The 16,793-nt window shown below is 41.9% G+C and overlaps 1 protein-coding gene across 1 annotated transcript in view; it reads left to right on the top strand.

The window, feature by feature from the left end:
* Positions 1–16,793, top strand: part of LOC121840656 (cadherin-23-like) — a 237,881-nt gene that overhangs the window by 152,509 nt on the left and 68,579 nt on the right. Inside the window, exons 7-8 of the mRNA XM_042305196.1 lie at positions 16,063–16,257; positions 16,554–16,682. Of these exons, the coding sequence (XP_042161130.1) occupies positions 16,063–16,257; positions 16,554–16,682 (324 nt within the window). The remainder of the gene's footprint in view (positions 1–16,062; positions 16,258–16,553; positions 16,683–16,793) is intronic.

The raw sequence follows: 16,793 nt of genomic DNA on the forward strand, positions 1-16,793 counted from the left end.
AACTGGCGGCAGGGAAGTCAGGCGCATGAGAGCAAACCTGGGTAATCACGGAGCAGTTTTATTCATAAAACCACAGGAAACCAGAACAACAAACAAATGGGTACAAAACCCGTCGTGCAGCAGAGAAAACGTGCACATGCACTTACTATAAACAATCCCACACAAAGACACGGGGGGAACAGAGGTTTAAATATACAACAAGTAATTGAGGGAAGTGAAACCAGGTGTGAGGAAAAACAAGACAAAACACATGGAAAATGAAAAGTGGATCGATGATGGCTAGAAAACCGTCAACGCCGAGCGCCACCCGAAAGAGGAGAGGACCCGACTTCGGCGGAAGTCGTGACAGCTCCAACCATTTCCATTTAGCCTGACCCTTACTTTACTCTCACCTTCAAAATCCCTTCTTTTATCTCAGTTCCTTCCTTCAAACCCAATAATACCTTCAGCAGTGAGACAAATTGTAGCTCTGGAAGGTGTGAGAAAAGGAGTGAGAAAATGAAAGAAGGGAGTGAAGGAGTATGAGAGAACTGGCACAATCACAGCCCCGCTGGCTGAAAAGCAGAGGGCAGTTGAGAGCAGGAGAACAGGAGGCAGCGAGATGGGGGGAGAGGCGAGGCCCCTTAGTCAACATAGGTGTAATCATGGCTCCATTGTGGCCAGCAGTTGGACCTCAGTACCTCTGTACAGGCGCCCAGCGGGACACCCATGTCCACAGCCCCTTCAGTCCCTTTGTAAACCTCACGTCCAGACACCGCCTGCGCAAATTACACCTTTTTAACATTCTGCACATGCATAAAATTACAGCACATCAAATGAGAGGGTGTCTGCAACTTGACGTGTGTTCAGTGTTCTGAATTCTTTCAATATAAGCAATAACAGACATTGTGCTTTTCGTAAGTGGAATGGACTGCTGTGTCTAATTGTCAGTGAATCAAACTCACAGTCCTGGCGTTGTAAGCGCTGTGCTCTACCAAGTGCGTCACAGAGGACCACAAAGGAGTGCATTAATCTGCTTAGCAAAAAAAGGAAGTCCCAGTATTATCCTGATCACAACAACTCCCACTCACGTCTGCACTGCTCTGTCCATGTGTGCTGAAATCCTTAACATAATTAAAGAGGAGATGAGCTAATTCATGTGGAACTCAGTTCACCCAAATTACAAAATGAACCATTGGTTTCCTTATACTGTAAGCAGTCTATGGAATAGGTATGACAGCAGGCCTTCATTGTAAATAAGAATTTGTTCTTAATTAACTGACTTGCCTAGTTAAAATGTATTACATTTATTCAATTACATTTGATTTTATTTACCTGCCAGGTTCCAAATGCAAAAATGTTAACATTTGTGGCACAAATCCCAATCAAGTCATGGAACCGATAATAGCATTTTTCGGGCATCATGTCCAAATCTTCCGAAAGTATCTAAAATTGATTGTGAAGCTGAAGAAAAGATTCCGGTTCCAGTGGCATGCATTGAAACACGTGGCCATTCCGTGGCATCCTTATGCAAATTACTATGAATTAACAGACTTGTTTCCTAAATCCTGTCAATACTAAACATCATATAAAGGTGTGGGACATTCTTTGTGTGACAAGAAATAACTAGCAGGTCTATTACATTCCAGCAGCTAAAATTGTTCCGTCTCCAATTCAACTATGGGAACATGGCCTCAACACCAGACAACAGAAAGAGCAGGCCGCTACTATACGAGAGATTGTTTGTGAGGAGATTACAGGACCTCTGCCCTTGACTTACAATTAAAACCGGTAAATGTATTATTGTCAGTGCTCACTGCTAAAGTGAATCCCTATTCAACCAAGGTGGAAAGTCTGGGGAAGACAGCCAATGTGACAGAGGTGCGACTCCATGACCTGGAAAGGACAATCAAACTCCAAAAGAAAATAACAGAACCCCTTGAAAATCTTTCCCATAAATTCAATGTGCCGGTCACAGGACTTCTTTCATGAGAAATCTTTTCTATGAACTATTTGAGCAGGAGAAGCTGGTTCCCATGCCACTGATTAACATTGCGCACCACACGTGTCCTCTCCGGAACGGCTTTCGCTGTATGATTGTACGGGTCTGTAGCTTTTTGAAGTCAAACTGCGAATTGTTCACCTTGCAGTGGAATCTATGGGTCTGACATATACAGGTAAGAGGATCAGCATCTACCCAGACATGAGTGCCGAACTACTAAAACAGAAAGAGACCTACAACGAGGTGAGATCCCAGCTAAGCAAGTTAATTTGAGATGCGGCTTCATCCACCCGGCACAACTCATCTTGACCTTCCAGAACACAACACACACATTTTCAACTGCCAAGGAAGCTCAAGACTTCTTCGAGAAGCATATCAAACCCAACACACACGGAGGCAAGCGACAGATGGAACCCCATGACTGGCTCATTATTCGGGTATGCTATCTATGCACAATCATATATCTTAGCCTATGGCTATGATGCTGCCCTCAGCATAAGACAATATTGTGTGGGTACAAGGAACACTATTACTACTTTATTATTTATTTTTGAAGACCAAGAATATGCTGCTTAAAAGAGATTTCATTTACATTTACATTTTTGTCATTTAGCAGACGCTTTTATCCAGAGCGACTTACAGTAGTCAGTACATACTTTTTCATACTGGTCCCCGTGGGAATAAAACCCACAACCCTGGTGTTGCAAGTGCCATGTTCTACCAACTGAGACACACATTTCATATGTAAGGCTGCCACACGCTGTTATGCTACAACCCTGTTATTAAAGTATAGGGAGGGGGGAACAGGGGGGCTGGGGAAGGGGGCAGTGAAGGGGGAATGATTTATAGAGGTCTTCTGGGTGGGGAGTGACCAATGGTTTTGTTTCACTATGGATCCTGCTTTTAATTTTACATCCATGGGCTTTTCAACTGTGAAGATGACAATTACATTTTAGAAAAACAAGGGCAACACTAGCTATTCACTTGTGGAATTTGAAAGGCCTTAATATTCCTATCAACCGTTCCAGCTGGCTTGACATTCTAGCAATAACCATGTTGATATGTATGATTTTATGTAATATCATATATTAATATGATTTGATATAGCAATACTCCAAGAAACACACCTGCTCCAAAATGGAAAACATACAGCACTAGTCAAATGTTTGGATTTTTCTATATTTGTACTATTTTCTACATTGTAGAATAATAGTGAAGACATCAAAACTATGTAGTAACCAAAAAAGTGTTAAACAAATATTGTATATTTGAGATTCTTCAAAGTAGCCACCCTTTGCACACTCTTAGCATTCTCTCAAACAGCTTTATGAGGTGGTCACCTGGAATGGATTTCAATTAACAGGTGTGCGTTGTGGTTCAGCCAATCCGTTGTTTTGTCACAAATTAGGGTTGGTATACAGAAGATAGCCCTATTTGGTAAAAAAACAAGTCCACATTATGGCAAGAACAGCTCAAATAGTCAAAGAGAAATGACAGTCCATCATTACTTTAAGACATGAAGGTCAGTCAATACGGAAAATTTCAAGAACTGCAGTCGCAAAAACCAACAGGCGAAATTGGCTATCAATGAGGACCGCCACCGGAAAGGAAGACCCAGAGTTACCTCTGCTGCAGAGGATACGTTCATTAGAGTTACCAGCCTCAGAAACTGCAGCCCAAATAAATGTGTCACAGAGTTCAAGTAACAGACACATCTCAACATCAACTGTTCAGAGACTGCGTGAATCAGGCCTTCATGGTCGAATTGCTGCAAAGAAACCACTATTAAAGGACACCAATAACAATAAGAAACTTGTTTGGGCCAAGAAACACGAGCAAAGTACATAAACCGGTGGAAATCTGTCCTTTGGTCTAATGAATCCAAATTTTAGATTTTTGGTTCCAACTGAGGTGTCTTTGTGAGACCCAGAGTAGGTGAATGGATGATCTCTGCATGTGTGGTTCCCACCATGAAGCATAGAGTAGGAGTTCTGATGGTGTGGGGGTGCTTTGCTGATGCCACTGTCTGATTTATTTAGAAATGAAGGCACACTTAACCAGCATGGCTACCACAGCATTCTGCAGCGATATGCCATCCCATCTAGTTTGCGCTTAGTAGGACTATAATTTGTTTTTCAACAGGACAATGACCCATCACACCTCCAGGCTGTGTAAGGTCTATTTGACCAAAAAGGAGAGTGATGGAGTGCTGCATCAGATGACCTGGCCTCCACAATCCTGTGATCTCAACCAAATTGAGATGGTTTGAGATGAGTCTGACCACAGAGTGAAGGACAAGCAGCCAACAAGTGCTCAGCATATGTGGGAACTCCTTCAAGACTGTTGAAAAATAATTCCACGTGAAGCTGGTTGAGAGAATGCCAAAAGTGTGCAAAGCTGTCATCAAGGCAAAGGATGACTACTTTGAAGAATCTTAAACGTAAAATATATTTTGATTTGTTTCACACTTTTTTGGTTACTACGTGATTCCATATGTGTTATTTCATAGTTTTGATGTCTTCACTAGTATTCTACAATGTAGAAAACAGTACAAAATTAAGAAAAACCTTTGAATGAGTAGGTGTGTCCAAACTTTTGACTGGCACTGTAAAATAGAGAACAATTTGTACAAACTGGATGTTTTTTCCTTCAGCCCGAAACAAAACTAAAGGTGTAACCATGATGATACATAAGAAACTCAAAATCACCATCCTTGGTAAAGGCAAAGACCAAGGCTGAATCACTTTCCTTAAATGTATCCATTATGGAAAGAAAACTGCCTTTATTAATGTGTATGCTCCAAATTCCTACAGTTTTTATTTTTTGAACAGGATATTGTTAGAATTAACTTTATTCCATCTGCTTATTTGGACAGACATAAATGCCATTCTGGACATGTGGGACAAATCTAAAAGGACCAACTACAATCCACAGGTGAGCTCATGACCCTAAGGCAAAAAGTAGGGCATTTTATATTCAAACAGGCACAAAGCATTGTCCCGAATCGATTTCGTACTATTATGTACTCTATTTTCTTTAATCAAGAAAATTTACATATGAGCCGATCATCATGCTTATTACTGCCATATTCACATTTCAGAATCTCCTAAATGAACCACAAGATGGTGCTTTAATGTGTCCTTACTACAAAGTCATACTTTCTGTGAACAACTTCAAACATAATTTAAAGAATTCATAATGATTTACAAAAGTTCAGTCGATGAACCTCGGATTTTATGCGATATAAAGGTTTATTTAAAACTGCATTTCCGTCGGGAATGAATAAATCACAAATAAAGACTGGGATAAGTTGTTAAACGATGTTAGAGCATTCTCAAACTATTTTTTTCAGACCAGGTAGTGACTATTGTATTCAAAGTCAAGACAGACCTAAATCTATTGATCAGACAGAGAGCAGAATTTGCTATCCATTGAGATAGCCTCAACCATTACTTACATGGTAATCGACCCAGGCTTCGCAGTAATGATCAATTAGTGGACCTTGCAACTATTGAATCTGAATCAGATGATGAATTAATAAACCAAATATTTTTCAGTTTCTATAAAGAATTGTACACTTCTGAATGTGACTCCACAACATGCCAGATCGAGTCCTTATTTAAAGATAAAATAACTCCTCTTCTCTCAACTGAGGAAGCCGGCTTGCTGGGAGCCTAAATCTCTCTCCATTTACTCAAAAGGGCATTGGAAAACAAGAAGGCAAATCACCTGGATGATATTCCTCCTGAAGTCTATTTAAAATGTTGGAATCAATTAGGTCCACTGTTGCTCCAAAATATTAATACAGCTGTTCACAAAGGTTCATTTGGGAGAGATGTGAACACAGCACTAATTTCACTTTTATAAAAAAAAAGGTAAGGATGCCACCATTATCACCCTCTCTTTGATAAACACATATTAGACTGTTTTCCAAAATATTGTCTTCTCATTTCGGACATGCTTACCCAAATTGATCCACACGAACCAAAGCGGGTTTGTTTAAAAGCATTTATCCTCGTATAACCTCCATTCACTATTACATATCTTAGGTGCTTCATCAGAAACAACAGCTCATTGGGTTGTATTATCTCTCGATGCATAAAACGTTTTTGGTAGACTAGAATGGTAATTTCTCTGGTCTGTCTTGAAACATACATTGCATTCGGAAAAAGTATTCAGACCCCTTGACTTTTACGTTACAGCCTTATTCTAAAATGGATGAGAAAAAAAACCCTCATCAATCTACACACAATACCACATAATGATAAAGCAAAAACAGGTTTTTAGAAATGTTAGCAAATTTGACATGCAGTTGACAGTGCGTGTCAGAGCAAAAACCAAGCCATGAAGTCAAAGGAATTGTCTGTAGAGCTCTGAGACAGGATTGTGTCGAGGCACAGATCTGGGGAAGAGTACTAAAAAATGTCTGCAGCATTATTCCAATCAAATCAAATCAAATGTATTTATATATAGCCCTTCGTACATCAGCTGATATCTCAAAGTGCTGTACAGAAACCCAGCCTAAAACCCCAAACAGCAAGCAATGCAGGTGTAGAAGCCCGGTGGCTAGGAAAAACTAAAGGGAAAAAAAAGGAAAAACTAAAAACCTAGGAAGAAACCTAGAGAGGAACCGGGCTATGTGGGGTGGCCAGTCCTCTTCTGGCTGTGCCGGGTGGAGATTATAACAGAACATAGCCAAGATGTTCAAATGTTCATAAATTACCAGCATGGTCCAATAATAATAAGGCAGAACAGTTGAAACTGAAGCAGCCGCACGGCCAGGTGGACTGGGGACAGCAAGGAGTCATCATGTCAGGTAGTCCTGAGGCATGGTCCTAGGGCTCAGGTCCTCCGAGAGAGAGAGAGAAAGAGAGAATTAGAGAGAGCACACTTAAATCCACACAGGACACCGAATAGGACAGGAGAAGTACTCCAGATATAACAAACTGACCCTAGCCCCCCGACACATAAACTACTGCAGCATAAATACTGGAGGCTGAGACAGGAGGGGTCAGGAGACACACGAGGACAGGGCCAAAAAGGAAGGATATAACCCCACCCACTTTGCCAAAGTGGGACAACTGTGGGAAGCATCGCAGTCAACATGGGCCAGCATCCCAATGGAACACTTTTGAAACCTTTTAGAGTCAATGCCCCGACGAATTGAGTCAGTTCTAATGTTTTGTACACTCAGTGTGTGTGCGTGCAAATATATAAATATACAGTTGAAGTCAGATATTTACATACACTTAGAGTCATTAAAACTCCAACTTGATTTGCACTTTTCGCACCAAAGTACGTTCATCTCTAGGAGACAGAACGCATCTCCTTCCGGAGCGGTATGACAGCTGCGTAGTTCCATGGTGTTGATACTTGCATACTATTGTTTGTGCGGATGAATGTGGTACCTTCAGGCGTTTGGAAATAGCTCTCAAGAATGAACCAGACTTGTGGAGGTCTTGGCTGATTTCTTTTGATTTTTGCATGATGTCAAGCAAAGATGCACTGAGTTTGAGGGTAGGCCTTGAAATACATCCACAGGTACACCTCCAATTGACTCAAATGATTATGTCAATTAGCCTATCAGAGGCTTCTAAAGCTTTGACATTATTTTCTAGAATTGTACAAGCTGTTTAAAGGCACAGTCAACTTTGTGCATGTTAACTTATGACCCACTGGAATAGTGATATAGTGAATTATAAGTGAAATAATCTGTCTGTAAACAATTGTTCTAAAAATGACTTGTTTCATGCACAAAGTAGATGTCCTAACCGACTTGCCAAAACTATAGTTTGTTAACAATACATTTTGGGAGTGGTTGAAAACTAGTTTTAATGACTCCAAGCTAAGTGTATGTAAACTTCCAACATCAACTGTGTATGTTTAAATATATATATATTACACTGAGCACACACCCCTTCCTTTTGCCCTCAGAACAGTTTCATTTCATTGTAGCATGGACTCTACAAGGTGTTGTAAGTGTTCCACAGGGATGCTGGCCCATGTTGACTCCAATGCTTCCCACAGTTGTGTCAAGTTGGCTGGATTTCCTAAAGTTATTCAGCCAGACAGCTCCCACTCCCAATGGACTCTCCACCATCCTCCCTAGACTAGAATGGAGACATGGAGTCTCCAGATTTCCCCACCTCTCTATAAGTGGGTGGGGAGAAAGTAGTCTTTAGCTGCTACATCTAGAGCGGCTGAGGTCGAGTAGAGGGGGAGGCTGATGGAAAAGAAGGGGGCTTTACTGCCCTATTACACATTATAGAGCAGCCAGGCCAGTTAAAAGATAAATGGAAGCCCCTTTTGTATTACAGATTTCTCATGGTTATTAGAGGCATGAATTTTTTCTCTCTCTTACATAAGTACTTCCACACAACTTAGCTGGACAATTGTGCTCAGCTCTGCACTACTGAACTATTCACTGTGCCACTCCCAGCTCTGTAACTACATGTTGACTGATGTGTGTGTTGTGGTTATTTACTGAGCCGCAGCGGCAGTTGTGTTAATGAGACATTGTTTACAGGCTGCTGTGTGGAGAGAGATAGAGACAGACTGTCAGGCTTTAGGAAGGGAAAAGGATATCCCCATATCTCGTACACACTCCACGCTCCCTTAACAGTCACTTGCACTCCACAAATATGAATGATCACACTCTCTCAAATATATCTCAACACTCCATGCAAGTACTCTGCACACATTTGGGACACTCACAGTGGCCATGTCGAAATGTGGCTTGCCTGCTACTTACTTCAGCTGCATAATGTGTAACGACAAAGCAAAAATATGTTGATGTGTTAGGGGATCTGTAAGATACGGCATTTGTCGTTGTATTTGCATTGTGAAGGTGTTTTATGGGATCACTGTTGATGGATTGATTCTCCCTGTGTGGAGGGTGGATTTACTAAATCATGATTTATTGATCCTGCGGAATCGATGCCCGATGACATCCAAAAATGTTCTCCCTTACTTTCAGAGTAGGAGTTTATCCCCCCACTACCACCATTCATCTTTTTCCCCCTTATTTATTTCTCTCTACCTCTTCCTCTCTCTCTTACACATCTCTGTCTTATATATGTATATATACACACACAGTGGGGCAAACAAGTATTTAGTCAGCCACCAATTGTGCAAGTTCTCCCACTTAAAAAGATGAGAGAGGCCTGTAATTTCCATCATAGGTACACTTCGACTATGACAGACAAAATGAAAGAAAAAAAAAAATCAGAAAATCCCATTGTAGGATTTTTAATGAATTTATTTGCAAATTATGGTGGATATAAGTATTTGGTCAATAACAAAAGTTTATCTCAATACTTTGTTATATACCCTTTGTTGTCAATGACAGAGGTCAAACGTTTTCTACAAGTCTTCACAAGGTTGTCACACACTGTTTGCTGGTATTTTGGCCCATTCCTCCATGCAGATCTCCTCTAGAGCAGTGATGTTTTGGGGCTGTTGCTGGGCAACACGGACTTTCAACTCCCTCCAAAGATTTTCTATGGGGTTGAGATCTGGAGACTGGCTAGGCCACTCCAGGACCTTGAAATGCTTCTTACGAAGCCACTCCTTCGTTGCCCGGGCAGTGTGTTTGGGATCATTGTCATGCTGAAAGACCCAGCCACGTTTCATCTTCAATGCCTTTGCTGATGGAAGGAGGTTTTCACTCAAAATCTCACGATACATGGCCCCATTAATTATTTCCTTTACACGGATCAGTCATCCTGGTCCCTTTGCAGAAAAACAGCCTCAAAGCATGATGTTTCCACCCCCATGCTTCACAGTAGGTATGGTATTCTTCGGATGCAACTCAGCAATCTTTGTCCTCCAAACACGACGAGTTGAGTTTTTACCAAAAAGTTATATTTTGGTTTCATCTGACCATATGACATTCTCCCAATCTTCTTCTGGATCATCCAAATGCTCTCTAGCAAACTTCAGACGGGCCTGGACATGTACTGGCTTAAGCAGGGGGACCTTGCCTGGCACTGCAGGATTTGAGTCCCTGGCGGCGTAGTGTGTTACTGATGGTAGGCTTTGTTACTTTGGTCCCAGCTCTCTGTAGGTCATTCACTAGGTCCCCCCGTGTGGTTCTGGGATTTTTGCTCACCGTTCTTGTGATCATTTTGACCCCACGGGGTGAGATCTTGCGTGGAGCCCCAGATCGAGGGAGATTATCATTGGTCTTGCATGTCTTCCATTTCCTAATAATTGCTCCCACAGTTGATTTCTTCAAAACAAGCTGCTTACCTATTGCAGATTCAGTCTTCCCAGCCTGGTGCAGGTCTACAATTTTGTTTCTGGTGTCCTTTGACAGCTCTTTGGTCTTGGCCATAGTGGAGTTTGGAGTGTGACTGTTTGAGGTTGTGGACAGGTATCTTTTATACTGATAACAAGTTCAAACAGGTGCCATTAATACAGGTAACGAGTGGAGGACAGAGGAGCCTCTTAAAGAAGAAGTTACAGGTCTGTGAGAGCCAGAAATCTTGCTTGTTTGTAGGTGACCAAATACTTATTTTACACCATAATTTGCAAATAAATTCATTAAAAATCCTACAATGTGATTTTCTGGATTTTTTTTCTCATTTTGTCTGTCATAGTTGAAGTGATGAAAATTACAGGATTCACTCATATTTTTAAGTGGGAGAACTTGCACAATTGTTGGCTGACTAAATACTTTTTGCCCCACTGTTATATAGGGATGGAAATATATATATATATAGAGGATATTATATATATATATATATATATATATATCGAGAGAGGGATGGAAAGGGATGGAAATATATATATATCGAGAGAGGGATGGAAAGATTATATATATATATAGGGATGGAAATATATATATATATATATATATATATATATATATATATATATATATATATAATCTTTCCATCCCTCTCTCGATAGGACACAGGCACCTTAATCCAGTGAGACAGATGTGTCATCAGCACTACTGATGCATGTCTGCCTTCCTGCAAGAGGACAGGAGGGAGGGATGTAGGACTTAAAGAGAGAGGGAGTACGCACATCGGTGTGTGTGTGTGTGTGTGTGTGTGTGTGTGTGTGTGTGTGTGTGTGTGTGTGTGTGTGTGTGTGTGTGTGTGTGTGTGTGTGTGTGTGTGTGTGTGTAACTGAGAGAAAGAGAGAGAGTTTAGGAGTAGGAGAGAGAGACAGAGAGATATATAGTGAGATTCTGGCCGGGTAAGGTGGAGTGATAGGCAGTGATGTCAAAGAATATCTAGACAAAGGCAGCCAGTCAGCTTATTTTACCTGTGTTATGCTGTTGTGTTCACTGGGCAATGAACCTTGGCCTCACAGCACACCCAAACGACCACTGATAGTGTGTGTGCATGCATGTGTGTTGTTGGGTTTCCTGGACAATGGTCCTTGGCCTCCCGCATACCCCTATAGTATAACTGATATGGGCTGAGTAGCATACACAGAAACACACACCCTCTGGTGGGAGGTGCAACACAGAAGACATACAAAGAAAGCCACATATATATGGAGGGGTGTTCACATATACCCTTCTCCCCTATGTGGTCACTATCTACTGCTCCTGACCAGGAACCTATGCGTGTGTGTGTGGATGTGTCTGTGCGTGCTTGTGTGGGTTTCTTTGTTTCTATTGTATTTGGGAGTTTGGATATATTTGCCTATGTTTCAGTGTAAGATATAATTCCAATGAATGAACATGTTTTACAAGTTTGCTGACAAACTCCTTTGCATCGACAGGGGAGTGTTTGTGTTTATTCCTACAGTGGCTAGGAATGCAGGTGGGATGGGTGTGGCTTAGTGAATGACCATACAAGCAGCGCTCCCCGATTTGAAAGTTCCATCGAAGTTATACATCCAACATATCATGTAAATAACCAACACCTGCATAGCAGATCATTGTTCTATGTGAAAATCGAGTGTTTCTACAGTACCAGTCAAAAGTTTGGACACACTTGCTCAATCAAGGGTTTTTATTTATTTTCTACTATTTTCTACATTGTAGAATGGTAGTGAAGACATCAAAACCATATAGTAACCAAAAGTGTTCAACAAATCAAAATATATTTTAGATTTGAAATTCTTCAAAGTAGCCACCCTTTGCCTTGATGACATCTTTGCACACTCTTGGCATTTTCTCAACCAGCTTCATGAGGTTGTCACCTGGAATGCATTTCAATTAAGAGGTGTGCATTGTGAGAAGTTAATTTGTGGAATTTATTTTCTTCTTAATACATTTGAGCCAATCAGTTGTGTTGTGACAAGGTAGGGGTGGTATACAGAGAAGCCCTATTTGGTAAAAGACAAGGTCTATATTAATGCAAGAACAGCTCAACTAAACAAATAGAAATGACAGTCCATCATTACTTTAAGACATGAAGGTCAGTCAATGTGGAACATTTCAAGAACTTTGAACATTTCTTCAAGTGCAGTAGCAAAAAATGGGTGCTAAATATCCATATTTACGATGAGCGTTTTATTGAATTGTATACACGATCCTTTGTCTCTCCTTCTCCCGCTCTTTCTTTCCCCACCCCATTCATTGTGTAATAAGCTGTCATATCGGGTTCGTCCATTAGGGACTTTTCATTACATTATGTTGGTAATCAATTCAACCTATACTGTGTGTGTATGTATTTCTGTGTGATTATTTCGTTAGTTAGTAAATAAATAATTAAGCCAATTTGTGTAAGCTGAGTCATCATGTAGACTGGGGTTTGTGCAGATTTATAGAATATTACGATGTTCAGAATGAGACTGATATGAGGTTAGTTGTTTAGTTGATAAGAAACAGGAACTAGTTGGGATACTGTTCATCATTAAAGAGAAACTGCCCCTAAAAACATATTTTCCTTTTGAAAAAGGCCTATGTGGCATCGATATGAGTCAGAAACATTTATTATATTGTCAAAATTGACTACAATGTGTAAATAGGATCATTTGTTCATGAAGTCAGTTTCGTCTAAAACGTAATGTTAAACGAGGGATAACATACTATGGGGAGTCGCACTCTCGCGACTTCGGTTGAAGGATCTACAATGGTACCTGACAAGGCCAATAAAATCCATGCCTCATACGAAGCCCTGCCTTCCATAGCTGATACGCGTGAGGCATGGACTCATTCCTTCAATTTAATACCACCCTTCACCAAGCCCAGGAACGGGCAGTGCGGGGCCAAACAGGTGTTGGACCTTCTTTCCCTGGTTCCAGGGAACCGTAGTTATAGTCATAATGACCCACAACAGACCACCCAGACCAAACCCTGCCTGATGCGGTGATCTGGGTATTGCGGATACGGCACGCTGCCAAGTTACTTTTCCCTGTCCCAGCTGTAAGCACACTTAGAGAAGTGACATCTAAGCGAAAAAAACACACAAAAGTGTGTGGTGATGCCCAACTCGCCCCAGCACATATCTCCTATAGTCAACCCTTTAAACAACGCCCAAGATGCTGCCAGACCTCTGGTGGAGTGAGCACATACACAGCTAGGTAAACCTTGCTCATGGTTGCTAAATGCCAGGGAGAGAGTGCCCTGCTTAGAGAGCTCCCTGCCCCTACTTGGATTAGCAGAACAGACAAATAGCTGGTTACATAACTGGATATCCCGGGTTCGTTCAATGTACGTGTGCAAAGCTCGTACCGGAAACAGGGCAAAAACCTCTGTTGCTTTTCAGAATCAAAGGAAGAGGTTGAAAGGGAAATAGCTCAAAAGCTAAGGATCTGTAGATATAGCCATGACTTTTGGAGCGAAGGCTACATTTGGACTCAATGTCACCTTAGTCGCCCAGGGCGAACTGAGTACAGGACGGGTGTATGGGTAACGCGTGGAGGTCCCCAACATGTTTAGCCGAGGCCAAAGTAATGAGCAGGGATATTTTGTAGGAGATCCACTGACTTCAGAGGCTCAAAGGGGGCCACACCCAGCGTCTCCAAAAACATTGCCATGTCCCATGTTGGTGCAATAGGTTTAGATACCAGTCTCAGACCACATACACCTTTCAAGAACTGCACCACTAGGGGATGTGCCTCAGGTGTGGTTCTGTCAATTCCCACATGACATGCTAAGATAATGGCCATGTACACTTTTAATGTGCAGAATGCGCGTCCCTGCTCGAAAAGCACCTGTAAGAACATAAGGATGTCCCTCACAGAGCACTGAAAATGAACAAGCCCCTTCTCTTGGCACCAGAGCTCAAACGCTTATACGCATACAGCCATCTCGTGGAGGGCGCCCTTGCAGACTGATTGGTAGCATTAATATTCGAAGGTAAACCCCTAGTCATCAGATTGGCCCTCTCAGTGGCCAGGGCCATAGGAATCAAATCTCCGGCCTCTCGTGCCAAACCTTTCCATGTGCCTGGGACAACAGGTCCCTGCGCAACTGGAGTTGCCATGGGTCTCCATCTAAAAGGCGAACCAAGGCTGCCTGGGTCAACGGGGAGCCACAATAATTAATGATAAGCCCTCCCGGCGCACCCTATCTAACATCGGCTGAATCAGAACCACTGGCGGAAACACATAAAGGAGGGTCCGAGGCCACTGGTGCACCAGAGCGTCTGTTACCAGAGACAACTGTCCCAACAGTTGATGCATAAAGACCTACGTTGGCTCTGCCAAACCTCTCCTATATCTGGGAAACCACCCAGGAGTGTATTCTCCACTCCTGAGGAAGGCGATCCCCTGCATATCAGATCTGCACCCGAGTTGAGGCAACCGGGAACATGCACCACCCAAAGTCAGAGCAAATGTGCAAAGCAACAGGGAGCGAGCCAAATCTTTAGAATAGACAATAGACATAGAATGTCATTCTAGTTCTGGTAAGACATCTGAAGTTGTACTCTATACACAATTTATTTTCATTTGCTAGGTGAAGTGTTAGCATGCTGTCTAAGCACATCAATATGATATTTACATCAGAACATGTTTTGTCTTTGTAACTTGAACACACCCATTGGATTTTTGTTGATAGATGTATCTATACTCAAGCTGGATGGCATTTGTACAATGTCCATATGTGCAGGTTGGCATTTATTGTATTGAGTCTTGCCATGGATGCAGAACTTAGAAAACAAAAATGTAAGGTTAGGGTTAGGTTAGCAGTGTGGTTAAGGTTAGAGTTTAGGGTTACTGTTATGTTTAAAATGTCATATTTCATGACTTTGTGGCTGTTCCAGATAGTGACCTCTCTGCAGAACTGCCTCCAGTACATGAGTCATCTCAATGAATGCCACCCTGCTCCACATGTAGCCTACCCCTGTTTGGATATTAGTAGTTCTGGGATGTGTGCCCCGGGAAAGTTCTTACAGTGGACATAAGGAGAGATGAGAAAAACTAACCAGTTAGATAATGTGTTGTAGGACAGCTGAGCTGACTGAAAACCGGGCATTCAACTAGCAGTTGATATATTTTCCACAGTAACGCGTCTTTACATGACGTGATGAAACTTCAAGTTTCAAGCTATTTTTTGGTAGCAAGGTGTGAAGAACGAGTGTCTCATGAAACACATTCCAGACAGTGATTCTTGCTATCATGGTATAACTGTGCTTTGACAGATAAGTATCAGCTGGCTAGATAGGCTAGCCAGCTGCAGCTATACCCAAGTTATGCTAGCTAGCTGCTGTCAGGTTGGCTAAACACAAGGTCAGCGCAGGCTTTAGCCTACACATAGAACTGAGTTAACAGATCATCTGAGATGGTAAGTCAGTCAGGAGGGTGAGAAGTCCTCATCTTCTAAACTTGTCTACATATCAAAGCTAGCTTAGCTTACCTCACTGTCACTACTCACAACTGCACTTGTTTGTTGTGATTAAATGGCAAAGACACACCCAAGAAACCTCCACATCAAACTACACCCCCAAGACAACTCTCGTTTGCCTTCAGTCATGGCCACTAGCATTTCTTAATGAGCAAGCTGATAACCAAGGCCAAATCAGGAAGTTCAGCTCCCCTTTAAATGTGCAGAACAGTAATATGTCTCCATCCTTTGTTTCTACATAGCCATCCACCTTTTAAATAACCCCTCAAACTATAGAAATGTGACTTCATGCCAACCTGTGTGCCTGTCTTTCTCTGTGTTCCAGAACATTCCAGTGGGCACCTCAGTGTACCAGGTGAATGCCACAGACCCAGACCAAGGCACGGGGGGCAGTGTGCTCTTCTCTTTCCAGCCCTCCTCTTCCTTTTTCTCCATCGATGGAGCCCGTGGTACAGTCACTGTCACCAGGGCTCTGGATTATGAGACCACATCGGCCTACCAGCTCACTGTCAATGCCACGGTGAGGGGATACACAAAATACAAACAAACTTAAACATAGATTTTAAGAAGTAACAAGCATAACCATCTTGTCTAATGTCTATTTTATTTTGTTGTGGTTAGTGTAAATAAATACAATTCAACTGAGAATGGCATGGAAATGTTGGTATATTGTTGTGAAGTCAGGATTTTGTTCAGTAGGGCTAAGGTTTAAAAACTTTAAAAGAAAAGGAGCAAGTCCAGGTTTATGTCTGTTTTCATCCCAATGAACATGACCCAGGGGTGACCATGCTTGTGTGTGTCTGTTCTCTCCCTCAGGACCAGGATAAGAAGCGCCCTCTGTCCAGTCTATCTAATTTAGCCATCACCATCACTGATGTTCAGGACATGGACCCCATCTTTACCAACCTACCCTACAGCACCAACATAGGGGAGGACGTCCCACCGGTCAGTAATGCTAAGTCTCACCCCCTTTACATTACTTCTCCATCTCCTCCTTCGCTTCCCCGTATGGAAAATACATTTCAATATATTTAACTTCACCTAAAAATGTGTTTC

This window comes from Oncorhynchus tshawytscha, linkage group LG24 (assembly GCF_018296145.1).
Source record: "Oncorhynchus tshawytscha isolate Ot180627B linkage group LG24, Otsh_v2.0, whole genome shotgun sequence".
Classification (NCBI taxonomy): domain Eukaryota; kingdom Metazoa; phylum Chordata; class Actinopteri; order Salmoniformes; family Salmonidae; genus Oncorhynchus; species Oncorhynchus tshawytscha.